This window comes from Anarrhichthys ocellatus, unplaced genomic scaffold, assembly GCF_004355925.1.
Source record: "Anarrhichthys ocellatus isolate YVR2014 unplaced genomic scaffold, GSC_Weel_1.0 scaffold187, whole genome shotgun sequence".
Classification (NCBI taxonomy): domain Eukaryota; kingdom Metazoa; phylum Chordata; class Actinopteri; order Perciformes; family Anarhichadidae; genus Anarrhichthys; species Anarrhichthys ocellatus.
This window is the reverse complement of record NW_022280217.1, coordinates 116367-139220: the sequence shown is the minus strand read 5'-3', so window position 1 is coordinate 139220 and position 22854 is coordinate 116367. Positions and strand designations below refer to the sequence as shown.

The 22854-nt window shown below is 40.4% G+C and overlaps 1 protein-coding gene across 1 annotated transcript in view; it reads left to right on the top strand.

The window, feature by feature from the left end:
* LOC116400636 (kalirin-like) overlaps nt 1-19959 on the top strand; it is a 24517-nt gene extending 4558 nt beyond the window's left edge. The window contains 37 exon segments of the mRNA XM_031878561.1: nt 85-204; nt 655-734; nt 1156-1294; nt 1375-1509; nt 1814-1961; nt 2061-2176; nt 2412-2534; nt 2616-2798; nt 3016-3140; nt 3230-3296; nt 3405-3514; nt 3714-3783; nt 3896-3985; nt 4640-4732; nt 5456-5567; nt 5789-5979; nt 6285-6386; nt 6477-6631; nt 6868-6970; nt 8452-8613; nt 8747-8948; nt 11280-11324; nt 11403-11506; nt 11632-11763; nt 11848-11964; nt 13197-13267; nt 13341-13407; nt 13492-13595; nt 13681-13750; nt 15024-15110; nt 15307-15399; nt 15505-15555; nt 15868-15945; nt 16578-16763; nt 16862-17033; nt 17192-17337; nt 17426-19959. Coding sequence (XP_031734421.1) covers nt 85-204; nt 655-734; nt 1156-1294; nt 1375-1509; nt 1814-1961; nt 2061-2176; nt 2412-2534; nt 2616-2798; nt 3016-3140; nt 3230-3296; nt 3405-3514; nt 3714-3783; nt 3896-3985; nt 4640-4732; nt 5456-5567; nt 5789-5979; nt 6285-6386; nt 6477-6631; nt 6868-6970; nt 8452-8613; nt 8747-8948; nt 11280-11324; nt 11403-11506; nt 11632-11763; nt 11848-11964; nt 13197-13267; nt 13341-13407; nt 13492-13595; nt 13681-13750; nt 15024-15110; nt 15307-15399; nt 15505-15555; nt 15868-15945; nt 16578-16763; nt 16862-17033; nt 17192-17337; nt 17426-17611 — 4335 coding nt within the window. The 3' untranslated portion in view covers nt 17612-19959.
* The last annotated feature ends 2895 nt before the right edge of the window (nt 19960-22854 follow it).

Sequence of the window (22854 nt, the reverse complement as noted above, 5' to 3'; positions counted from 1 at the left end):
CACACACACACACACACACACACACACACACACACACACACACACACCTGCAGATCGACCTCCACCTGTGTGTGTGTGTCTCAGGTGCTGGGCTGGATCTCAGAGGGGGAGGTGATGCTGTCGTCCTGCATGTTGAACTCCAGCTGTCTGTCTGAAGCTGAGCAGCTGCAGAGGGAACACGAGCGCCTCCAGCAGGCCATCGAGGTAACTGCACACAAACGACGACATTCTTCAAACAGTCGCCATAGCTGCACCCTTTAACTCAGCCAGAAGCTGTAGAAACCCTCATTATCGCCAGGTTTTCATCTTTCCGACAGTCCTCGAACACATCATGTGTGACGAACGCTTCCATCAAAAAAAGCTGCGAAAACAAAGCTTTAAAATGTTGATATTTTATCGACAACATCATCTCATTATAAATGTCTCCTCTAATAAAGAGTTCACTTCAACTAGATTGTGTAAAAACATTAAGCTGTGAAACTATGAAGTCATGATTGATTCATCTGAGACCAACAGTCATGTGACAACAAATCAGAGACACTCTGACTGAAAGCATGGCTGCATGTCAACAGAAGTATTAGCTTTCATTATGTATGATATTGTCTTTTTGGGAACAAAAGACTGTAATAGATAAAGACTGGATTGTCTCTGCAGGCTCTGCTCCACGCTGACTCCCTGCAGAGGACCCACCAGGTGGCTCTGGCTCTGCAGCAGAGAGCCGAGCTGCTGGTCAGGTGAGTCACGGTTTACATCATGCATTAGCATTAGCATTAGCATCACAAGCTGTATTTATATCCACATACATGGAGAGTATTTACTATAGCATCTGTGTTTTTAGATTGAGTCATATTCCTGCAGTTTAAAATGAGATTACGCCGCGTAATAAAACAGATTTTCGTCGTTTAGTCTGACGTCGCTGACACCATATTTTGTAAGTTGAGCTATTGTTGGTATTTTTGTGAATTTTAACTAGCTGGATATGAATATTTACTTTTAATTTCCTGGACAAATCCAATGTTTTAGCGACAGCAGGTCAGGTTGTAACGTAGTAGAGTCATTTTCTCATAGACGTCTACACAACCAGTGGAGTTTTAAGCTAGCGGTTTCCCCCTTGCTTCCAGTCGTTATGCTAAGCTAAGGTAACCCCCCCCTCAGGTCAGGTCACTATGACCCAGATGCAGTGAGGTCTTGTGCCCAGACGGTGGCGCTGCACTGGCAGACTCTGATGCTGAGGATCGAGGACCGACTCAAACTGGTCAACGCCTCAGCAGCCTTCTACAGGACGTCCCAGCAGGTATCACTCGTCTATCTACCCGTCTGTCTGTCTGTGGCATACCTGTCTGTCTGTACTACCCGTCTGTCTACCCCCTCCAGGTGTGCGGGGTGCTGGAGAGTCTGGAGCAGGAGTACCGCCGGGAGGAGGACTGGTGTGCAGGAGGAGAGAGGCAGCCGGAGCTCCTCCTGCCGCTCGTCAGCAAACACATGGAGCAGAAGGAGGCGTTCCTGAAGGTGACAGGGGGGGGCCTAGCAACAGCAACTAAGGGGGAAGGGGGCGGGACTTTAAAATCGTCTTTAATTGCTTTAAATGTTGTCAAATAATAAAGTGTTTAGTATTCTTGTGAGGTGTTTTAAAAGTGACGAACTAAAAGTTTAATAATCGTGTTTGATCATCTTTAATAATCGTGTTTGATCTTTTTTAATAATCGTGTTTGATCTTTTTTAATAATCGTGTTTGATCTTCTTTAATAATCGTGTTTGATCTTTTTTAATAATCGTGTTTGATCTTTTTTAATAATCGTGTTTGATCTTTCAGGCCTGCACTCTGGCGAGAAGGAACGCTGAAGTCTTCCTCAAGTACATCCACCGTAACAGCGTCACCATGGCGAACATCTCGGGCCACAGCATGTCGGGGGTCACCGAGGTCACGGGTCACTCCAGGGTCCCAGAGCAGCAGGTCAAAGGTGAAACTAGAGAAGTCCAGAGGACCCAGTGAAGAGCCCTGAGGGACGCCACGGTTAATTAGTTTGGTTATAAACAGTAAAAGGTGTGTGTGTGTGCAGGTATCCTCAGTGAGCTCCTCCAGAGGGAGAACCGAGTCCTCCACTTCTGGACTCTGAAGAAGCGTAGACTGGATCAGTGCCAGCAGTACCTGATGTTCCAGAGCCACGCCCACCAGGTACACGGCTGACGTTAAATTACTTAGTTCATTTATTTAGTTTGGAGGATTATTAATTAATTAAAAGTAGCAAAACCACTCTTTAAAAATACTGTAAGAGTATTTCTAAGTCTTCAATTTAACATTTGTTTTGCTAAAGTAACAGTTTTATCAGTGAAATGTACTTAAAGGATCAAACGTAAAAGTACTTGTTGGGCAGAGTGTTGTATTGTAACGTGTGTTTTCTTTGTTGCAGGCTCTGGATTGGCTGCAGCAGTCAGGTGACCACTACCTGATAACGCACACGACGCCGGGGTCAACCGTGGTCGAGACGCAAGAACTGCTGAATCAACACCGAGAGTTCTGTGTATCCGCCAAGGTGACAACACATGTACAAATACACACATATATACATATTTATATATAGATATGTATCTCACCTGTCCTCTCTGCCTCTCAGCACACGCAGGAAAAGGTTCACCTCCTCATCCAATTGGCTGAGAGCATGCTGGCTAAAGGACACGCCCACCGGGCTGAGCTCCGCCGCTGCGTGTCCGCGGTGGACAAACGGTACCGAGACTTCACCGTCCGGATGACTCAGTACCGCCACCTGCTGGAGGCGGCACTGGGAGGCTGCTCACAGGTACTAGTACACAGTAGTATTTAGGAGGTTATGGTATTTTGTGTGTCGGCTCTATTGAGTACAGCAAAAGTACCAGAAGTTTTTTTGTATTTAGAGGCTATTAAGTATAGCAGTAGTACCTGTAGTATTTTGTGTGTAAAGCTCATTAAGTACAGCAGTAGTACTACTAGTATTTAGTGTGTAGAACTGTGTTTTTAAACTACGGTGTCCCTGTCAGGACAATAAGGACTTGGAGTTGGAGCTGATCCCAAACAGTCTGTCGGACTCAGACCCCGAGGTGAACCTGTCCGACCCCAGTCACCAGGTCAGCGACGAGAAGAGGCGCTCTGCCCGCAAGAAAGAGTGAGTACTACTAGTACTAGTATACTACTAACGTATTAAAGTGTTACCACTGCACATGCTGTGATGACGTGTGTTTTTGTGTATCTCAGGTACATCATGGCTGAGCTGCTTCAAACTGAGAGAGTCTACGTCAGAGATCTGCAGGAGTGTATTGAGGTACACACTTATAGTACTGCAGTACATCACAGTACCACAGCTAGTAGCATACAAGTACTGAAGTACAACATAGTACTTTCCTCATGGTAATACTTTTTCCTTGCGCAGACGTACCTGTGGGAGATGACGAGCGGCTCAGAGGACGTCCCACCTGGTCTCAGCAACAAGGACGACATCGTGTTCGGAAACATCCAGGACATCTACGAGTTCCACAACAGGTACTACTGCAAAATATACTACCAAATATACTGCATTAGTACACAGACAGGACATTATTTTACATGATACATGATATTTACTACACCACTGCAATCTACTGTAGTACTGCAGAAAGTTCTCCAGTACTACACAACCATTTGTTGCCCAATGTACTACAGTACCACTGCAGTATATGTATTTGTACTCTGTGTTTTGTAGTATTTTCCTGAAGGAGCTGGAAAACTATGAACAGCTTCCCGAGGATGTCGGACACTGTTTCGTTACCTGGGTAACCACTTTGTTGTCTTTTAAAAAACAAATAAACAACAGATTAAAATACGGTCAATAGTACTAGTATTCAGTAAATAGTACTAGTATTCAGTAAACATTTTGTGTTCCAGGCGGATAAGTTCCACATGTACGTGACGTACTGCAGAAACAAACCAGACTCCAGTTTACTGATCCAGCAGCAAGGAGCCGGATTCTTTGAGGTCTGTTTACAACTTGTGTTTACCATCGAAACAACAATAATAACAACAACAACGTGTGTTTACCATCGAAACAACAATAATAACAACAACAATGTGTGTTTACCATTGAAACAACAATAATAACGTGTGTTTACCATCGAAAAAACAACAATAATAACAACAACTTGTGTTTACCATCGAAACAACAACGACAACTTCTGTCTATCATCTTAACAATAATAACAACAACAACACAGACAGTAATATATAATACATAATATACTGTTTTCTTGTAGAAGATTTTCTTACAAATATGTAACTTTCATATCTGAAATAGCAATTTGGTACAAACAGGAACAAATCTTCAGTTGGTACATTTAACTTCTAGTTCAAATGAAATATACTGCAATATTTACTGTGTTAGTACACAAACAAGTAATTTACGAGTTCCACAACAACTACTGTAAACTATACTATAGTAGTACACATCTAGAACAACTACAAGGTCCATGACCGGTACTGCAAACTACAGTATACTGCAATATTTGCTGCATTAGTACACAAACAGGACATCTACTGGAGGTTTTGATCTGAAAGGCTGAGAGATGTTTACTCTTAACATTTATTTTAGTTCAACAGTTGGTTGAACCCGTTTCGTGATGGTTTTGTTTGCAGGAGGTCCAGAGGAGACACGGTCTGACAAACTCCATCTCCTCAGCTCTCATCAAACCGGTTCAGAGGATCACCAAATACCAGCTGCTGCTCAAGGTAATACTACTCTAACGAAGGATAAAAGAGTATTGTTTGAGTATAAACGCTCAGATAAGCTTTTACCATTTCAGGTGTTTCTCAAACTAAAGTGTGCTGTTTCATGTTTCATATTATTATTTCTTTTACACAGACATTGTGCAGATCACTTCATTTTTGTTCTGTATTAATCATTATTTTGTGAAAAATGAAAATTTTCAGAAAAGATGAGATTTGTTGGGAATACTCAGAGTAATCGGTTTGTAATTATTTACTAAGAATATCTGCAGAAATAGCAATAAATCTCATAATGAAAAGGAAACAATGACATGAAACCAGTGAACTTTGTTTATATGTAAACATAAATATAAACTCTAATCAATATGTAACTACAATATTTCCTACAAATTGCTCTTTTTAATGATATAAGTATGTGTTAATGTATTTATTAATTATTTTATTTCACTTTTTCTTTTCACTGATGGATTAAAAATGTTTTTTATTATGCTTTTGCCTTTGCAATGTTGACAATACTAATAAAAAGCATAAAAATACTTATAGTAGTATATAATAGCATTTAATATGTTTCATACAGAAATACAATCCATGGAAGAACGCTGTCACCGTATTAACATATTTGTATCAAATATAAAAATGATCCCACATGTTGTCTTTGTGAATAAAAAGAGTTGTATTAATATTATTAAGTACATTGGTGTTAATTAGTTTGTTGTGTGTTTACAGGAGTTGTTGGCGTGCTGCGAGGAGGGAAAAGGCGAGATCAAAGAAGGCCTGGACGTGATGCTGAGCGTCCCGAAGAGAGCCAACGATGCTATGCATGTTAGCATGCTGGAAGGTAACGCACAGATGATAAGGTCTTTTATTGTTAAGGAGATGGGGGGAGGGGGCTTTTATTTTGAAGGAGCTGGAAGTCTATGAAGCTTTTGTTGTGTTTTTCTATTGCTATGGACATTTGTACTTCTTAAACAAACTTTAGGGACTTCTTAGAGCTTGAAAAACATAAATCCTACCTCTTGATATTTCCGATGATCTCACCTGCTGTGATGTCCCGGTCAGGTCTGGAGGAGGGTCTGGAGGTGCAGGGTGAGCTCCTCCTCCAGGACTCCTTCCTGGTGTGGGAGCCCAAGTCTCTGATCAGGAAGGGGCGGGACCGGCACCTCTTCCTGTTCGAGCTGTCACTCATCTTCAGCAAGGAGATCAAGGACTCGTCCGGACGAACCAAATATCTGTACAAGAGCAGACTGAGGGTAAAACATACCAACACATTCAACAAGTGTCTACATTTTAGAGTCTATAGTTAACATTTATGGTTTCTATGAGGACATTTATGGAGGATATCAAGAGAATGAGGCAGTGTTCTCACTACTTAAACTTAGTGAACACAAAGAGAACTAAATAGTGTGATCATGGTTTATGGGGTCACACTTGCTTTGTGTCCACTTAGCTGGTTTGTAGACTGGCAGAATGTCCTCACAATCAGGTTAAACCAACACACAGATTTGACAATCTTTACCTGTGGCTGTCTCACGCTCTCCACCTGTGGCTCTCTCAGACCTCAGAGCTCGGGGTAACGGAGCACATCGAGGGGGATCCCTGTAAGTTCGCTCTGTGGGTCGGACGAACGCCGACGTCCGACAACAAGACGGTCCTGAAGGTTCGTGCCGATCCGACGACATTTTCAAAAAGTTGTTTAGACAATATATTTTAAAGGCGTGGTCTACCCGTCGTACGTGTTCCTCCACAGGCGTCGTCGCTGGAGCTGAAGCAGGAGTGGGTCCGCAGCATTCGACAGGTGATCCAGGAGAGGCGTGGCCACCTGCGGGGTGCTCTGAGGGAGCCCATCCCCCTCCCCAAAACACCAAACCCCACCCTGGGGCGACAGCGCAGCATCAGTCGCAGGTCAGAAAGACAGGAAACACCTCCATGTTAGAGGCCTCCTGTCATGTGATCCGTCAGTAAAACGGACCTCTGGTTTTCAAAAGCCAGAAACCAAACTCGCACTTTATACGACCAGCCTGATTTATTCACACCTTTAGTTATTTCTGCTAAATTGGGCATAAAAATAATCAGCCATATTATATAACAGACTCTAAATCACTCACAGAAAACATGTCTGTCCGTCCGTCTCTTGTCAGGGAGACCAGCGAGGACGCAGACAGTCTGGGCGATGCCAGCAGTCAGCCAGACACCGTCTCCATCGCCTCCAGAACGTCACAAAACACCGCCGACAGCGACAAGGTAACACACACACACACACACACACACACACACACACACACACACACACTCCAGAGGGGCGTGTCACAGTCTGATGACATCACCGCTGCTGCAGCTGGTCCGGGTGTGTTTCTTCCTCTCTTCAGTCGTCAGATAGTTTTCTAGGAAACTCTCACTTCTCTTTCTGCTCTTCCTCACGAGGTACGTTTGATTTGTTCTACCTGCCGTTAAGTGGAGCTGAGGGTGGGGTTTAGCGCCTACGCCCCCCGGACACGCTGGCTGTGAGCCGTTTGATAGTTTATAGAAGCTTGTTTGAAGTAAACTACACATGAACTCACTAATGCATGAAATTAAAATCGATCAAAAGTATAATTAAAAATGTCTAATATATTATGATTTATTATATTTAGGGTTGCAACTAATTATTACTTTCATTATCGATTCATCTGCAGATTATTTTCTTGATTAGTCGTCCGTCAGAAAATAGTGATAAACTATTTTTAAACGTCTTTTTTTGTCAGATGTGTTTAATTTGAACTAAATCAGAGAAAAGCAGCAAATCTCGGACATTTTTACATGAAAAATTACTAAAATGATTAATTAATTTAGAAAATACTTGATCGACTAATTGAGTAACTGACTCGTAATGATATTGGATTAATATAAACCGATGTGTTAATGTTTAAATACCATTTAAATCTGAATTATATGAAGGTTGCACATGGATCATATTCATTCTAAACTAAATATGAATTCATGAACGTAACTCAGTACATTTACTCAAGTGCTCTTCTGAAGTACAATTTTGCTGTATTTTTAATTGGATACTTTTTACTGCACTACATTCATCTGATACCAGATAAAAACACATGTGAATGCAGTACTGTACTACCACTCTACCCAGTAGTACTACCACTCTACCCAGTAGTACACAAAGTATCTCATATCGTCTCCACATTAACAAACTACAACATGAAAATATTCTTATGTCTTTGTTACAGAATACTTCTAGTAATAATACCTCTGTACTTGTACTTCAACATTTTGAGCTCAGGATTTGTACTTGTAGTACTTTTCCTTTACTAAAGCAGTAGAAGTATAAATAGAAATACTCGTGTTTAGTGCTTCAGTAGATGTTCGTGTGTTTGTATCGTCTGTGTGCTTCACCTCACATCTGCATTTGATTCTGGACGGGGAACACCCCGGTGCTCCCAGTAGACACCGAGGGTGTGTGTGTTTTCTACACCAGCTGGAAGACATGTGCTCCGTCAACACACACACACACGTGTCACATGATGTGCTGTAGCTCGCTGTGATTGCACGGGTGGAGAACATACATTCGGTTGATTCACGGGTCATGTTTTTGTCTTTATTCTTCAATCTGCTGCAGAAAGACTTGAATCATAATGAATGATGTCATCACTGCAGTACATTGCTATAGCAGTGATGCTACATGTGTAATGATACTAAACATACGTTACTCTGCCTGTCTGTCTCTCCAGCTGTCGGGAGGCTGCGAGTTAGTGGTGGTGTTGTTGGACTTCTCCTCCGGGGGACCCGGGGAGCTCGGCGTCCGCTGTGGTCAGACGGTGGAGCTGGTGGAGCGCTCGGCCGAAAGGCCCGGGTGGTGTCTGGTCAGAACGACAGATCAAACGCCCCCGCAGGTAACCAATCAAACGCTCCGGAAATGTGATGAAGCAGGTTATAAATGTAACAACATAACAAACTAAATGTCCCATAAAATAAAGTCACATTTGTAAGTAAACCTTTGCAACGTCTTTGTGCCGTTTCCTGCAGGAGGGTCTACTGCCGATGAGCGCCCTCTGTCTGTCACACTCCCACAGTGCAGCCGACATGGAGGGGCTCATCCCGGCTTCCACCACCTCCTCCTCCAGCACCTCCTCTACGAGCACCACCACCTCCTCCTCCTTCAACTCCTCCTCCACCACCACCTCCTCCTCTACTACTGCCTCCAACTCCTCGTCCAATGCAGGGAGGGGTGAGTACATGGATTTACTTCGCCCTATGTCACTTCCTGTTTGAACAGAGGGAACTCTAAACATCCTCACGGTGTTGAGACGTCTCACATCCTGTCTCTCTCTGTCTCTCTCTCCTCTAAATATTTAAATCCCTGCTTGTGAATTTGTGTTGCTGTTTGTTCTGCAGCTCAGCATGAAAAATTAAAACACATTTAGTTTGTTTGTTAGGATCTGCCGCTTCGCATTAGCATCATAACCGTGTGTCTTAAAGAGACAGTACAGACATTTTTATAACGCAGACGTTTTCACAGCTTAGTTATTGAGACACTTAAATGGAAAAGAGACGCGTTTCTACTTTTACATGTGCAAATGTAACGTGCCAACTGTCCACGAGTCACAAAGACAAACTAAATGTCCCCACAAATCACAAAGATAAACTAAATGTCCCCACAGTTAGCACAGAGAACCTGAGGTTATTCATGACAAAATAGAAATGTGTTCAGCCCCAACATGAAACAAAGTGATATTCATCCATCTGTAATTAATATCTTTCATTGTCATTCATCATTGTTTAGTTTGTTAAAGATCCTACACAAACAGAAACGCCTCTCTGTCCTCCCAACAAGGAGATAAAAAGACTGTTCTGTAGTTTCAGGGTTAAAACTGAACCACATGAAAGAAAATCTGTAATCTGGTTTGACAAGATGTCTCATTCTCACAGAGACAGACAGACAAGAGGTGAGACAGTTAAACATTGACCTGAAGGAGGTTCAGACTCAACAGGAACATCCTGACTCAGTGTGTGTGTGTGTGTGTGTGTGTGTGTGTGTGTGTGGGGCTACCTGCTGTGTCACAAAACAATGAGGAGCTGCAGTTTAAAAATAAAGTCGTCTCTCTTGTTAATTTAGATTAATTTAGTTTTATTCCACTTCATGGTTTATTATTACATTTATTTATTTACAATATAACATTTCAGAATTATTGTTTCATTTTATTTAAATGTAGCTTGTTTTTTATAACACTTTCTTTCTTTTGTATAAGCTTTAATTGGTTTGTTTTAAAAATGTATGTTTTTATATATATGTAATTACTAATTTTTTAACTATTATATTTTGATTTTCCTATCTCATTTTATGACCTAATTCAATAATTTGTTTAGATTTGTTAATTTTAATGTTTTTTATGTTTGTCCATTAGATTTATTTTTATTCACACTTCCTTGTTTTATTTTATATTTTATTTATTCATTTTTTGAAATACTCATTTAATTTGATTTGATTTCATCTATACTTTGTACTTTTCTTCATATTCGAATGTTTTTCTTTGTAAATCCCCGCCTTCCTCTAACCCCGCCCCCATGGCTAAGCCCCGCCCCTCCAGAGCTCTGACTGTAGTTTCGTTCAGCTCTGTGGAGAGAGAGAGACAGAAACACCTCTCTGTCTGTCTCTCCTTTATTTTTAAACATTTATTTTTCCGAATGGATCGATGCTGAAGCATGCGGCGGGGCACAGGTGCATGCTGGGATTGTTCCGCTGTTTTGGGATGGATTGTGGGAAAGGGAGAGGACGACCGAGGTGCGTTTATAATGTGAGAGAGAGAGAGAGAAAACAAGAGTGTGTGTCAATGAGTGACAGAACAAGGTGATCTGTCTGTCTGTCTGTCTGTCTCTCAGTCTGTCTGTCAGTCTCTCAGTCTGTCTGTCTGTCTCTCAGTCTGTCTGTCAGTTTCTCAGTCTGTCTGTCTGTCTGTCTGTCTCTCAGTCTGTCTGTCAGTCTCTCAGTCTGTCTGTCTGTCTCTCAGTCTGTCTGTCAGTCCGTCTGTCTCTCAGTCTGTCTCTCAGTCTCTCTACCATCACACATTACCTAACAACCTGCAGTAGGAATGTTGTGTGTTCACGCGTTGAACAGGAGCTGCATGTTTTATTATCTCTGACTTTAACTAGCTCACCTGACTGAGTTCAGTCTGCAGGAGGTCCGACCTGAAACTGTCTCGCACGTCTCACATGTCTCACTCTCTGCTTCAATCATTTACTCTGTTACTTCACAGCGTAAAAATACAACTTATTCAAGTTCTATTGGAGTAAATATACATAAACCAGCAGAAAAGTACTTAAAGTATCAAATATAAAAGTACTCAAAAAGGTTTTCTTAGCGACACAAGATAAAATACTTGAATTATTCTATATATTTGTTGCTTCCTTCTCATGGTTATTTCTTTCTTGTTTGTTGGATGTATAAGTAACCTTAAAAACTTCATATGTGAATACATTAATCAATCAATAATTCTGTTTCCTCTCTTATTAATATTAGTAATAATATTAATATTAATATTTGTATTTGCTTTCTCTGCAGACTCCGGTCTCTACGGCTCTGATGGACTCCAGACGTCCGGCCAAAGTGAGACGACATCCCTGTCACTCACATTTACTGACTCTGCTGGCGTACAGTGAACTCACCGTCATCTTTTTGTTTCAGGTGCCGTCTGTCCCGCGGCGTTCGGAGTGGGCGGAGCTCCAGGGGGCGCCGTCGGCTCTCCGGGGCCAAAACGCAGCGGCTCTGGAACCGGAAACACCCTGAAGGTACACGACACGTAGTACTGTCATCAGACACAATACACAATACACGAGTATGAAAATACCTCATTATACATATATTATATGCAACAAAAAGGAAAGTCGGAGTACAGATTTTGTGTTTGTTGCAGCGCTGGTTGACGAGTCCCGTCCGGAGGCTGAGTCAGGGCAAAGCCGACGGACAGAAGAAACCTCCAATCAGAACCAGGAGGCGGGACAACAGGCCGGAGCTGGCCACGCCCCTCACTGGCAACGCACAGACGGTAAAATAAAAACATTTAAAAAAACATACAAAGAAACACAAGCGACGAACGGAAAGACAAATTTTTTTGTGTTTTGTATTTAAGCAGAAGGCGAGGAAGGAGGAGGCGGGGCAGAGCGGAGGGGAGGAGGAGCCAGAGGAGGAAAGCAACACCCTTTTACCTCCTCCCATGCAGATCATCAAAGACCCAAACAACCCCGAGGTTTCTATTCTTTTATTTCATTAAGATACAAAATACAGATCAACAGAATTCAAGTTTAAGACATTTTTAATATTTCTCTAATTGTTGTATTTTTACATTTCTCTAATTGTTGTGTATTTTATATATTTCTCTAATTGTTGTGTATTTTTTACATTTCTCTAATTGTTGTGTATTTTTAATATTTCTCTAATTGTTGTGTATTTTTAATATTTCTCTAATTGTGTATTTTTACATTTCTCTAATTGTTGTGTATTTTTAATATTTCTCTAATTGTTGTGTATTTTTAATATTTCTCTAATTGTTGTGTATTTTTACATTTCTCTAATTGTTGTGTATTTTTACATTTCTCTAATTGTTGTGTATTTTTTATATTTCTCTAATTGTTGTGTATTTTTTACATTTCTCTAATTGTTGTGTATTTTTTATATTTCTCTAATTGTTGTGTATTTTTACATTTCTCTAATTGTTGTGTATTTTTACATTTCTCTAATTGTTGTGTATTTTTTATATTTCTCTAATTGTTGTGTATTTTTTACATTTCTCTAATTGTTGTGTATTTTTTATATTTCTCTAATTGTTGTGTATTTTTACATTTCTCTAATTGTTGTGTATTTTTACATTTCTCTAATTGTTGTGTATTTTTACATTTCTCTAATTGTTGTGTATTTTTTACATTTCTCTAATTGTTGTGTATTTTTTACATTTCTCTAATTGTTGTGTATTTTTTATATTTCTCTAATTGTTGTATTTTTATATTTCTCTAATTGTTGTGTATTTTTTATGTCTCTAATTGTTGTGTATTTTTTATATTTCTCTAATTGTTGTATTTTTATATTTCTGTACTTGTTGTATTTTTAATATGTCTCTAATTGTTATTTTTAATTTTCTAATTGTTGTATTTTTAATATTTCTAATTGTTGTGTATTTTTAATATTTATCTAATTGTTGTGTATTTTTAACATTTCTCTAATTGTTGTATTTTTACATTTCTCTAATTGTTGTATGTTTTATATTTCTCCAATTGTATTTTTAATATTTTTCTAATTGTTGTATTTTATATATTTCTCTAATTGTTGTATTTTATATATTTCTCTAATTGTTGTATTTTATATATTTCTCTAATTGTTGTATTTTTTATATTTCTCTAATTGTTGTATTTTTTATATTTCTCTAATTGTTGTATTTTTTATATTTCTCTAACTGTTGTGTATTTCTTATATTTCGTTCTCCAGGCTCTGGATTCAGATCAGGGCTCCAACGAGTCGGACACGGAGCAGAGGAACAAAGCTCTGAGAGGACGAATGTGAGACAAACATAATAAAATAATAAATGTGTGAAAATCAAAAAGAAAAAGATTTGAAACGTCTGTTTTTCAGGTTTGTGGTGAACGAGATGATCCAATCAGAGAAGGACTACGTGAAGGACCTGGCTGTGATCGTTGAGGTGAGACATTTATAGTTTATATACAATGATTATAAATGATCCATACGTTATATATCATATGTAAATATTGTGTTTGTGTCTCAGGGCTTCATGTCCCGGCTGGAGGTCCGAGGAATCCCAGAGGACATGAGAGGAAAAGACAAGATCGTCTTTGGAAACATCCAGCAGATCTATGACTGGCACCGCGAGTCCGTTACACATTATTATTAACATTAATAATGATATTATTGATGATAGAAGTCTCTCTGACTCACTGTGTGTGTGTGTGTTCAGTTTCTTCCTCGTGGAGTTGGACCGATGTGTTCAGAATCACGACCTGCTGGCCGACCTCTTCATCCGACACGTGAGTTTTACCAAAATAAAGTTATTAGCAGTGCTGGGCAAGTTAACACGTTAATTTCGTGTTAACGCATTCATTAATTAACGCCGACAATTATTTTATCGCGCGTTAACGCATTTTTAAAATTTATTATAATTTTTTTTTTTTTAACAAGCCAGCAAACATCCTATAGTCAGTTGTGTATGTATATGTGTGTGTGTGAACGTGTGTGTGTGTCCTTGAGCCTTTTGAGATGGGAAAAAAAATTATAATAATAATAATAATAAAAAAACAGGTAAGTATTTTTAATTTATTATTATTGTAACAGACAACAGACTCATGTTTATCGTTTTGTATTGGAGATATGATGTCCCTTCAGGGTTGCCGTAGAGAAAAGGCGACTTCCGCTTCTGGGGGGGGGGGGCAGAAATAAAGAGAGAAGCTGCACCAGCTGTTGCTCTCCCTGGAGACTACTGGACATCGCTGCGGTAAAGTCAGCAGACACTCAGATCTCCGTGGTCAACTCAGCAGACACTTACATGTTAGTGCACCTATATGCTGACATTCACGGTAAACGCATTCAAACGGCGCAGATCGGGAGCGAGCGAAGGACTTTGAAAGTTAGCGGAAAGATTAACGTGAGACAACATCGGGTTTCTTCAGACGAACATCCGGTTTTCAGAATAAGATGCCAACAAAGTATGAATTATATTCACATTAAGTATAAAACATGCTACCTGCATGAACCAAATGTTATTGCCCTTTTGTTCATATAGCAGTACTTTTAAAATAAAAGTGCGCAATACACTACTTTTGAATTCATTATTTAACTTTGCCATAACAATGTGATTAATCGCGATTAATCGCAAAAAATCCATGCGATTAATTGCGATTAAATATTTGAATCGTTGCCCAGCACTAGTTATTAGTAATCATTTTAATTTCACTTAATTTTTGTCTTTTATACCTCTAAACATTTATCTCAAACTTTCTCTTTTCATCTGGTTTAAAAGATCTGCAGTAGAGAGTAAACCTGTGCTCGATATTAAATATATATATATATATGTTTATATATATATATATTTAATATGTTTTTTAATTCATAAATTGTAGATACTTTGTAAAGTACTGTGTGGATTGAACTAAAGATAAAAGTACAATATTTACTAGATGTAGTGGAGTAGAAGTAGTATAACTGCCCGCTGGTCAACACTAACACAAGTTAAAGTGTTGGTCTATAAATACACACTAAAGCGTGTTCATAATGTAAGCATGTGTGTGTGTGTGTGTGCTGCAGGAGCGTCGCCTCCACATGTACGTGGTTTACTGTCAGAACAAGCCGAGGTCAGAGTTCATCGTCATCGAGTACGACAGCTTCTTCGAGGTAAACAGAATTTATTTGTACTTCAAGTTTCAGACATTTTAAGAGCTGAAGTCTGCAGCTTCTCCCAACGGCTGATCTGTAGTGGAGTCTGGTGCAGAGGAGCAGCAGCAGAACCGATGGGTTCTCAGATGAAACAATTGTTCTGCAACACAAACGACAGACGAATGAACCTGTCTGTCTGTCTGTCTGTCTGCAGGACATCCAGCACGAGATCAGCTGCAGGATGTCGATCAGTGATTATCTGATCAAACCCATCCAGAGAATCACCAAATACCAGCTGCTGCTGAAGGTCTGTGAGCGTCTACTGACGTTATGTAGATACTGTGTATATATACAGTATATATATACATATTTATATAATACTCTTCAAATCACTTGTCTGTCTGTCTTTCAGGATTTTCTCAAGTATACGTCCAAAGCAGGACTGGACTGTGAAGAGATCGAGGTAAATCCTTCTGTTTCTATATTTAAATAAATATAAACCACATAAGAACCCTTTGCCCTACTTGTTGTACACATTTAAAGTTTTAGTACACTACTTGTTGTACACATTTAAAGTTTTAGTACACTACTTGTTAACATTTACTTTTTTTGAGAGTGGGATTATTATTATTGTTCAGTGAACCAGAATAAGTGGAAGAATGTGGTTTTGTCAAAATGATGGTGGCGTTAAAAGATGTACGCAGGACGGTGAATCATTCAACTTTGGTAATATTAAAGTGTGTGTGTGTGTGTGTGTGTGTGTGTGTGTGTGCAGAAAGCGGTGGAGCTGATGTCATTGGTGCCGAAGCGCTGCAACGACATGATGAACCTGGGACGCCTGCAGGGATACGAGGTAGAACAAACCACGAGCAACGAGCCTCAAACCATGATAAAGTTAAAGAAGGAAACAAACGGAAAGATGTGTGTCTGTTAGTTCATTTAAGATATAAGTTCAGATATCAACTACAATGATCAATACATTCAATAACAAATGTTCTCACATTGAATTAGCAACAAGAGAGCTACAGACTACACTAAAGTTACACTATTCACAAGACAAATACTGTCAACTCAGCAAATATTAGCTAAAATATTACTTTATGCTTTACATTTATATATTGTGATAATATGTCAGAGGCTTGTTTTTTTCCCCCCCAAGTGGCCAAAAAAAACTATTAACGCAGTTTTAACCAAAATGGAACTACAAAGGACCCATAATAGAACCCCGAGGAACCCCACAGTTCATTATTATCAGGGTTAAATGTTGCTCTTAGTCTATTGGATGTGCCGGCAGGCAGCTGTTTGCTAGCATGTTAGCCACAACTACATAATGAGGTGAAGGTTATTTATTTATGTTGGAGTTTTACATCTTGTTCTGCTGCCTCAAAGTGGCCGAAAAACAAATAATGAAGGACCCAGAATAGAACCCTGAGGAACCCCAAAAGTAAAACCCTGAGGACTCTGACCGTTATCCTTGTCGTCCAGGGGAAGCTGACGTCTCAGGGGAAGCTGCTGCAGCAGGAGACCTTCTGTGTTTGGGAGCAGGACGGAGGAGTTCTGTCTCGCAGTAAAGAGCGCAGAGTTTTCCTGTTCGAGCAGATAGTTATTTTCAGCGAACTGCTGCGCAAAGGCTCCAACAACCCGGGGTACCAGTTCAAAAACAGCATCAAGGTGGGACTGAAGGCTTTATATCGGCTCAAGACATGTGTGTGTTCTGACTGGTTCACACTGGGAATGATGGGAGTCATTCTGTTTGTGTGTGTGGTCAGGTGAGTTACCTGGCGATGCAGGACAGCGTGGACGGGGAACCCTGTAAGTTCGTGTTGTGGTCTCGGGGTTCGGAAGAGCGCTTCACGCTGCAGGCGTCCTCCACCAGCATCAAAACCACCTGGGTGGAGACCATCGCCACCCTGCTGGATGCACAGAACAACTTCCTGTCAGGTGAGTACATCCACGTTGCATCATTGGACCTGGCTGAATTATTCCTCGAGTCTCCCCGAAACAGTCTTGGATGTCTTTGAATCCGCTTCATCTTGAAGCTCATTGATTAGGATTTGATCTGGTTTATTTGAACCTGAATCAGTTTGAACTCCCAACAGCTCTTCAGTCTCCCATTGAGTACCAGAGGAAGGAGGGCGGGATCTCGGTGACCCGGCCTTTGTCGTCAGGGCGACCGCCGTCGGCCCCGCCCACGCCCAACGGCCACGCCCCTCAGCCTCCTCCTGACAGCGAGCAGGACGACCAGGTTTGGACTCACCCTTCTTGTCGTACCTTCTCGTACTTGATTTCTTAACTTCAGATTATTGCTAAATGTGAACATTGACAACCCTTAGGAGCTGGTACTGGTGCTGCAGGACTTTGTGGCGGTTCGGGAGGACGAGATCTCCGTGTTTCGGGGCGAGAAGGTTCAGATTCTGGCGTCCAACCAGCAGGGTCAGAGTCTGGTGTACCGGCCGGCCAACAGTGACTCGCCGGCCGCCGAGGGCTGGGTGGCACGCAGCGTTCTCAACACACACTGACACATACAAATATACGCAACAATACACTGACAGCAGAGTCCGGTTTACTACGAGTACACACGTAAAATACTGCAAGGTAGCAGGGCCAGAGGCATGCTGGGAAGTTCTTTTATGACGGTGAGAGGTGTAGCCTTAAGGTGGAGATGTCCAATACAACCTAAAATATCGAAACAACTCCAGATGTTTTCTGTAGCACCACCATCCTGGATACGCTGTCGATGATTTGAACAGTTATTTTCTCGGCGTTGTCGATGATTTTAACTGTTATTTTCTCGGCGTTGTCGATGATTTGAACAGTTATTTTCTCGCCGTTGTCGATGATTTGAACTGTTATTTTCTCGCCGTTGTCGATGATTTGAACAGTTATTTTCTCGGCGCTGTCGATGATTTGAACAGTTATTTTCTCGCCGTTGTCGATGATTTGAACTGTTATTTTCTCGGCGTTGTCGATGATTTGAACTGTTATTTTCTCGGCGTTGTCGATGATTTCAACAGTTATTTTCTCGCCGTTGTCGATGATTTCAACAGTTATTTTCTCGCCGTTGTCGATGATTTCAACAGTTATTTTCTCGCCGTTGTCGATGATTTCAACAGTTATTTTCTCGGCGCTGTCGATGATTTGAACAGTTATTTTCTCGGCGCTGTCGATGATTTGAACAGTTATCTTCTCGGCGTTGTCGATGATTTTAACTGTTATTTTCTCGCCGTTGTCGATGATTTGAACAGTTATTTTCTCGCCGTTGTCGATGATTTGAACAGTTATTTTCTCGGCGTTGTCGATGATTTGAACAGTTATTTTCTCGCCGTTGTCGATGATTTGAACAGTTATTTTCTCGGCGTTGTCGATGATTTGAACTGTTATTTTCTCGGCGTTGTCGATGATTTGAACTGTTATTTTCTCGGCGTTGTCGATGATTTGAACTGTTATTTTCTCGCCGTTGTCGATGATTTGAACTGTTATTTTCTCGCCGTTGTCGATGATTTGAACTGTTATTTTCTCGCCGTTGTCGATGATTTGAACTGTTATTTTCTCGGCGTTGTCGATGATTTCAACAGTTATTTTCTCGGCGTTGTCGATGATTTCAACAGTTATTTTCTCGGCGTTGTCGATGATTTCAACAGTTATTTTCTCGCTGCTGTCAATTTGAACAGGGTTCGGGCTAAAGCTATCCAGCGTTTCAGAGACAGAACATAACTTTCTACCCTGCGACCCCTTGGAGGGTCTCGACCCTTATGTTGGAACAGATGTCTCCGTCCTCCAGGCTCCACAGTCATAAACTGAGAGATGATGAATGTTTTCTGACACACTTTAAACCCTGATTACCTGCCAGTATTAGAAAGTCCCAGCAGCAGGTACCGTTAGTGTCCTCCCTCCTGGTGCCTCAACGTTCAACCAAAAACACGCCTCCAGTCCTCGCCTCGTCCAATCAGACGTAGCCGTCCAGTTTACTGCCCCCCCCCGAGCAATGATGACGTCACAGACTGTCTCCTGCGTGATGTCAGCGGGAGGGAGGCCACATGACCACATCGTCATCACCGACGACAACAAACTGTGATTCCAGGAAGCTGAAACGAGAGACAATTAAAAAAAAAAAAGTAAAATAATAATAAAAAGCCTCCTGGAAGAGAAGAGGTGGAAAAGACCCGTCAGCCAATCAGAACGGCCCTCTCTCTCTCTGCGTGTCATCCTGTTAATAGTGTGTATAAACAGACTGAGGACACACACACACACACACTCACACACACTGCACACAAACACCCCACTGCTAAGATGATGACGATGAAGAAGATTTAACTCTGATGATTATGATACTTAAGAATATTAGAAACTGTTTTTCACCTCAACTAGAAAAAAAAGAGAAACTGTTTTGTCATATTGTTTGTATGTGTGTGTGTGTGTGTGAGAGAGAGAGAGAATGTGTGTGTGTGTTATTGACGACGTCCCGTGTGTGTTTTTCCACGGACAGTTAGGTGGTGTCCCGGTGTAGCGTTGCCATGACGACTCGTTGTTTGCGGTGACACCAGTTTTTTTGTCTTTTTAGCGAACCAGAGCTGCCGCCGGCCCTTCCTCCTTGCCTTCCCTTCCTCCTTTCCTTCCCTTCCTCCTTTCCTTCCTCCCTTCCTCCTCCTCTTGTACATGCAGCTCTGGTTAGTTTGGATATTATGCATTTCTTGTTCCTGTAAATAGACCAGACCTCCAACTGCTACTCCACTAACTCTGGACACTGAAAACTCTCTCTACCTGTCTCTCTCTCTCTCTCTACCTGTCTCTCTCTTTCTCTCTACCTGTCTCTCTCTCTCTCTGTTTCTCTGGTGCCATTCTCAGACAACACCCCGGTCCTTAAGGAGCTACGCAGCCCCGTCACGTGCACTACAGAGGGCTTAAGGTGGGAAGTAGTGCACTATGAAGGGTGTAGGGAGCGACATAGGAAACTATAAAAGGAGTTTAAGGTGGAACGCTGCCTTAAAATGCAGCTCAGCAGGTTGTAATTTTGAGAACCGAGTTGCGTTAAAGAGCAACACACACCGGTTATTGTGTGTCTCAGCAGGTTAAAATGTTTGTTTACGGAGCTCAGCAGCTGGTCGGGTGTTGTGGTGATATTGTTTATTGTATTAAGTTTATTCTCAGAGACGAGAAGAATTTTCATGCACTGTTACAGCATTAAAATCCTCTTTCATTATTCAAACTATTACTTGTAAAACATGTAAAGTTATGAAAGAAAAAAGGACGAAAACACAAAACGTGTGGGCAACACAGTCAAATTCAATGTATTCACACGCTGAAAGAAATGTCCTGAGTTTAGCCTGCTGAGGGTGCTGCTCTTAAATGCACTTTAACGCCGCATTCATGTCCCTCAAGTCTGTTGTTCAAAGTATTGAAATACTTATTCACAGTATTTATATCCCGTCTTAATGACGCGAACGCTCTGCAACTCGTCTTTCCCTTCACACGTTAACGCGGCGTTAATGAGGTGAAGGACATTTTTAAAAATGGACGCTACCTTTGTTTCCTTTTCCAGGAATGTTAATGTCAACAACAACAAAGAGTAGAAAACAAAGAAACGTATCGTCTGTGGGGTCCAATGTCTTCAACAAAATGTCACAACTAGAGAACATGGAGTGCACCAGAAAGGTTTTAGGATGGATGGTAGTGCACTACAAAGATGGTGTAAAGAGGAAAGAAGTGCATTATGAAGAGTTTAGGAAACAATATAGTGCACCATGCAGATTTTAGGATGGATGGTAGTGCACTCTAAAGAATATAGGGTGCACTAAAGAAGAAGGACGGTAGTGCACTAAGCAGGGTTTAAGGAGGGAAATAGCACACTATGAAGGGGCCTAATGGGGAGGTAGTGCACTACGGAGGATGTAGCGTGCACCACAAGAGGTTTTAGGGGTAAAGTAGTGCACTACAGAGGGCGTAGGGTGCTGTTTGAGACCTAGCCTTGTTGCCGATCGGCAAACTCAACTCACCAATCAAACAGTGTTATTTGTACAGAACTAACAGCTGCTAACTGACCGCTAACAGCTCTCTGTCGTTGTTTGTAATAAACTTCATTTTTCATCCAAAAACCAATCTGTACGTGGTGTTTAATTCTTTGTGAATCCATAAATCTACATATTATTATTATTGATTATATAGCTACAGATGTAGATCAGTGTTAGATAGGTTGATGATTTAAGGAATACCTGATTATAGCTTATCAATACTCTTGTAATAGACATAGCTCCGTATGTTATACTCTTCCTTAAGAAATAAAATAAGGTTAAAAAACATGAAGAATTCATGTAGTTTAGACAGAAAGAAATGTAATTTGTGTCCATTTAGTCTGCTGTTATTATATATATATATATATATATAAAATATATATTATATCACAGCATGACTTTGTAATTTTAGATGTATTTTGTGAAATGTAATGTTTGATAGATTATTCATTGAAAAGTTCTGAATCAGTCGATATGCTGATGATGTTCTTCTCTCCGTCAATAATAACCAAAAAGTATATTTACATGTCAAACAGTTTGTGTCATATGACAGAATCCTGTTGAACTGGATGTAGAGTGAGTCTGGAGTCCATCGGAGTCCATCAGAGCCATAGAGACCGTTCTCGGCTGCTTTTATTGTGAAACTCTTGAAACAGGAACCTGTTCCTGTTTAAATCAAAGCATCCAGTTTCTTTGACCAATGACGCGGATTTCTTCTCTTTTTATTCAGCAGTTGCTCAGAGGATCTTTGTCTCTTTCAGTTTGATAATCTTGAACCACTAAACATTGTTTTGTTCTCAGTCTACTAAACAAAATAACACCCATAAGTAAAAAGACTTTCTACAAAATAAAAGCATCAGACACATTTGTCCTCTCACACAATCGCGTCTTTTCTTTGGTTCAGGAGTTTCTACAATATGTAGGTTGCAGCAACGACAATGTTCTTGTGTCTATAGAACATGTCATCAGTTTGTAGTATTATCATGTGTCATTTATATGATGTCATAACGCTGACTCGACGTTGAGAGCGAGACGTGAACTCCGCTCTTGGAATTCAAAGTCTTTTTCCTGAACTTTACTTCTTCCTCCTAAAAGCATCACAGCTATTATTATTTCTAGGTTGAGTTATTCGTCGGCGTGGACCATCACAGAGCAGTTAACTCCTGATAAGAGCGGCTGTAAAGCAGGAAACAGATCAAACCAATTACACAGCAGGAGATAAAGTGGACTGAAGTTCAGACTTTATCTTCACACTCTCATGCAGCCAAATCAAATCAACAAAGAAATACACAAGTTCATTTAAAAGAAGATTTCATCTTTATCCAAACTTTAACCCCAGAAAAGAACCAAACTATGAGAAAAGTAGGCTTTCTTTTTCTTATTTGATAAAACATATAAATAACATTTATCATACAGAATGTAATAAAAGAGGCTTTAGAAGAATATGAATGAATAGAAGTTAATGGATGTGATAATTAGAGCAGCAACAACTAGTAATCAACTAAAAATAAGATCCACATAATCTAATAAAATAATAATACAAACATTCTTTCGGATCAGCTGCTTTTCATTGTCATACATGCTTGTAAGCTGTATTTTGGGGGTGATGGACTGTTGAACAGACTTTATTTTATAGACAAAATAGTTAATTTAAAAAAAAGTTATAAGATAGTTGCAGCTGTATTGAGAATATTTTGATAGACAGTAATTTAAATCAGATTTAAAATGTAAATAAATGGGTTTAAAGTAAATAT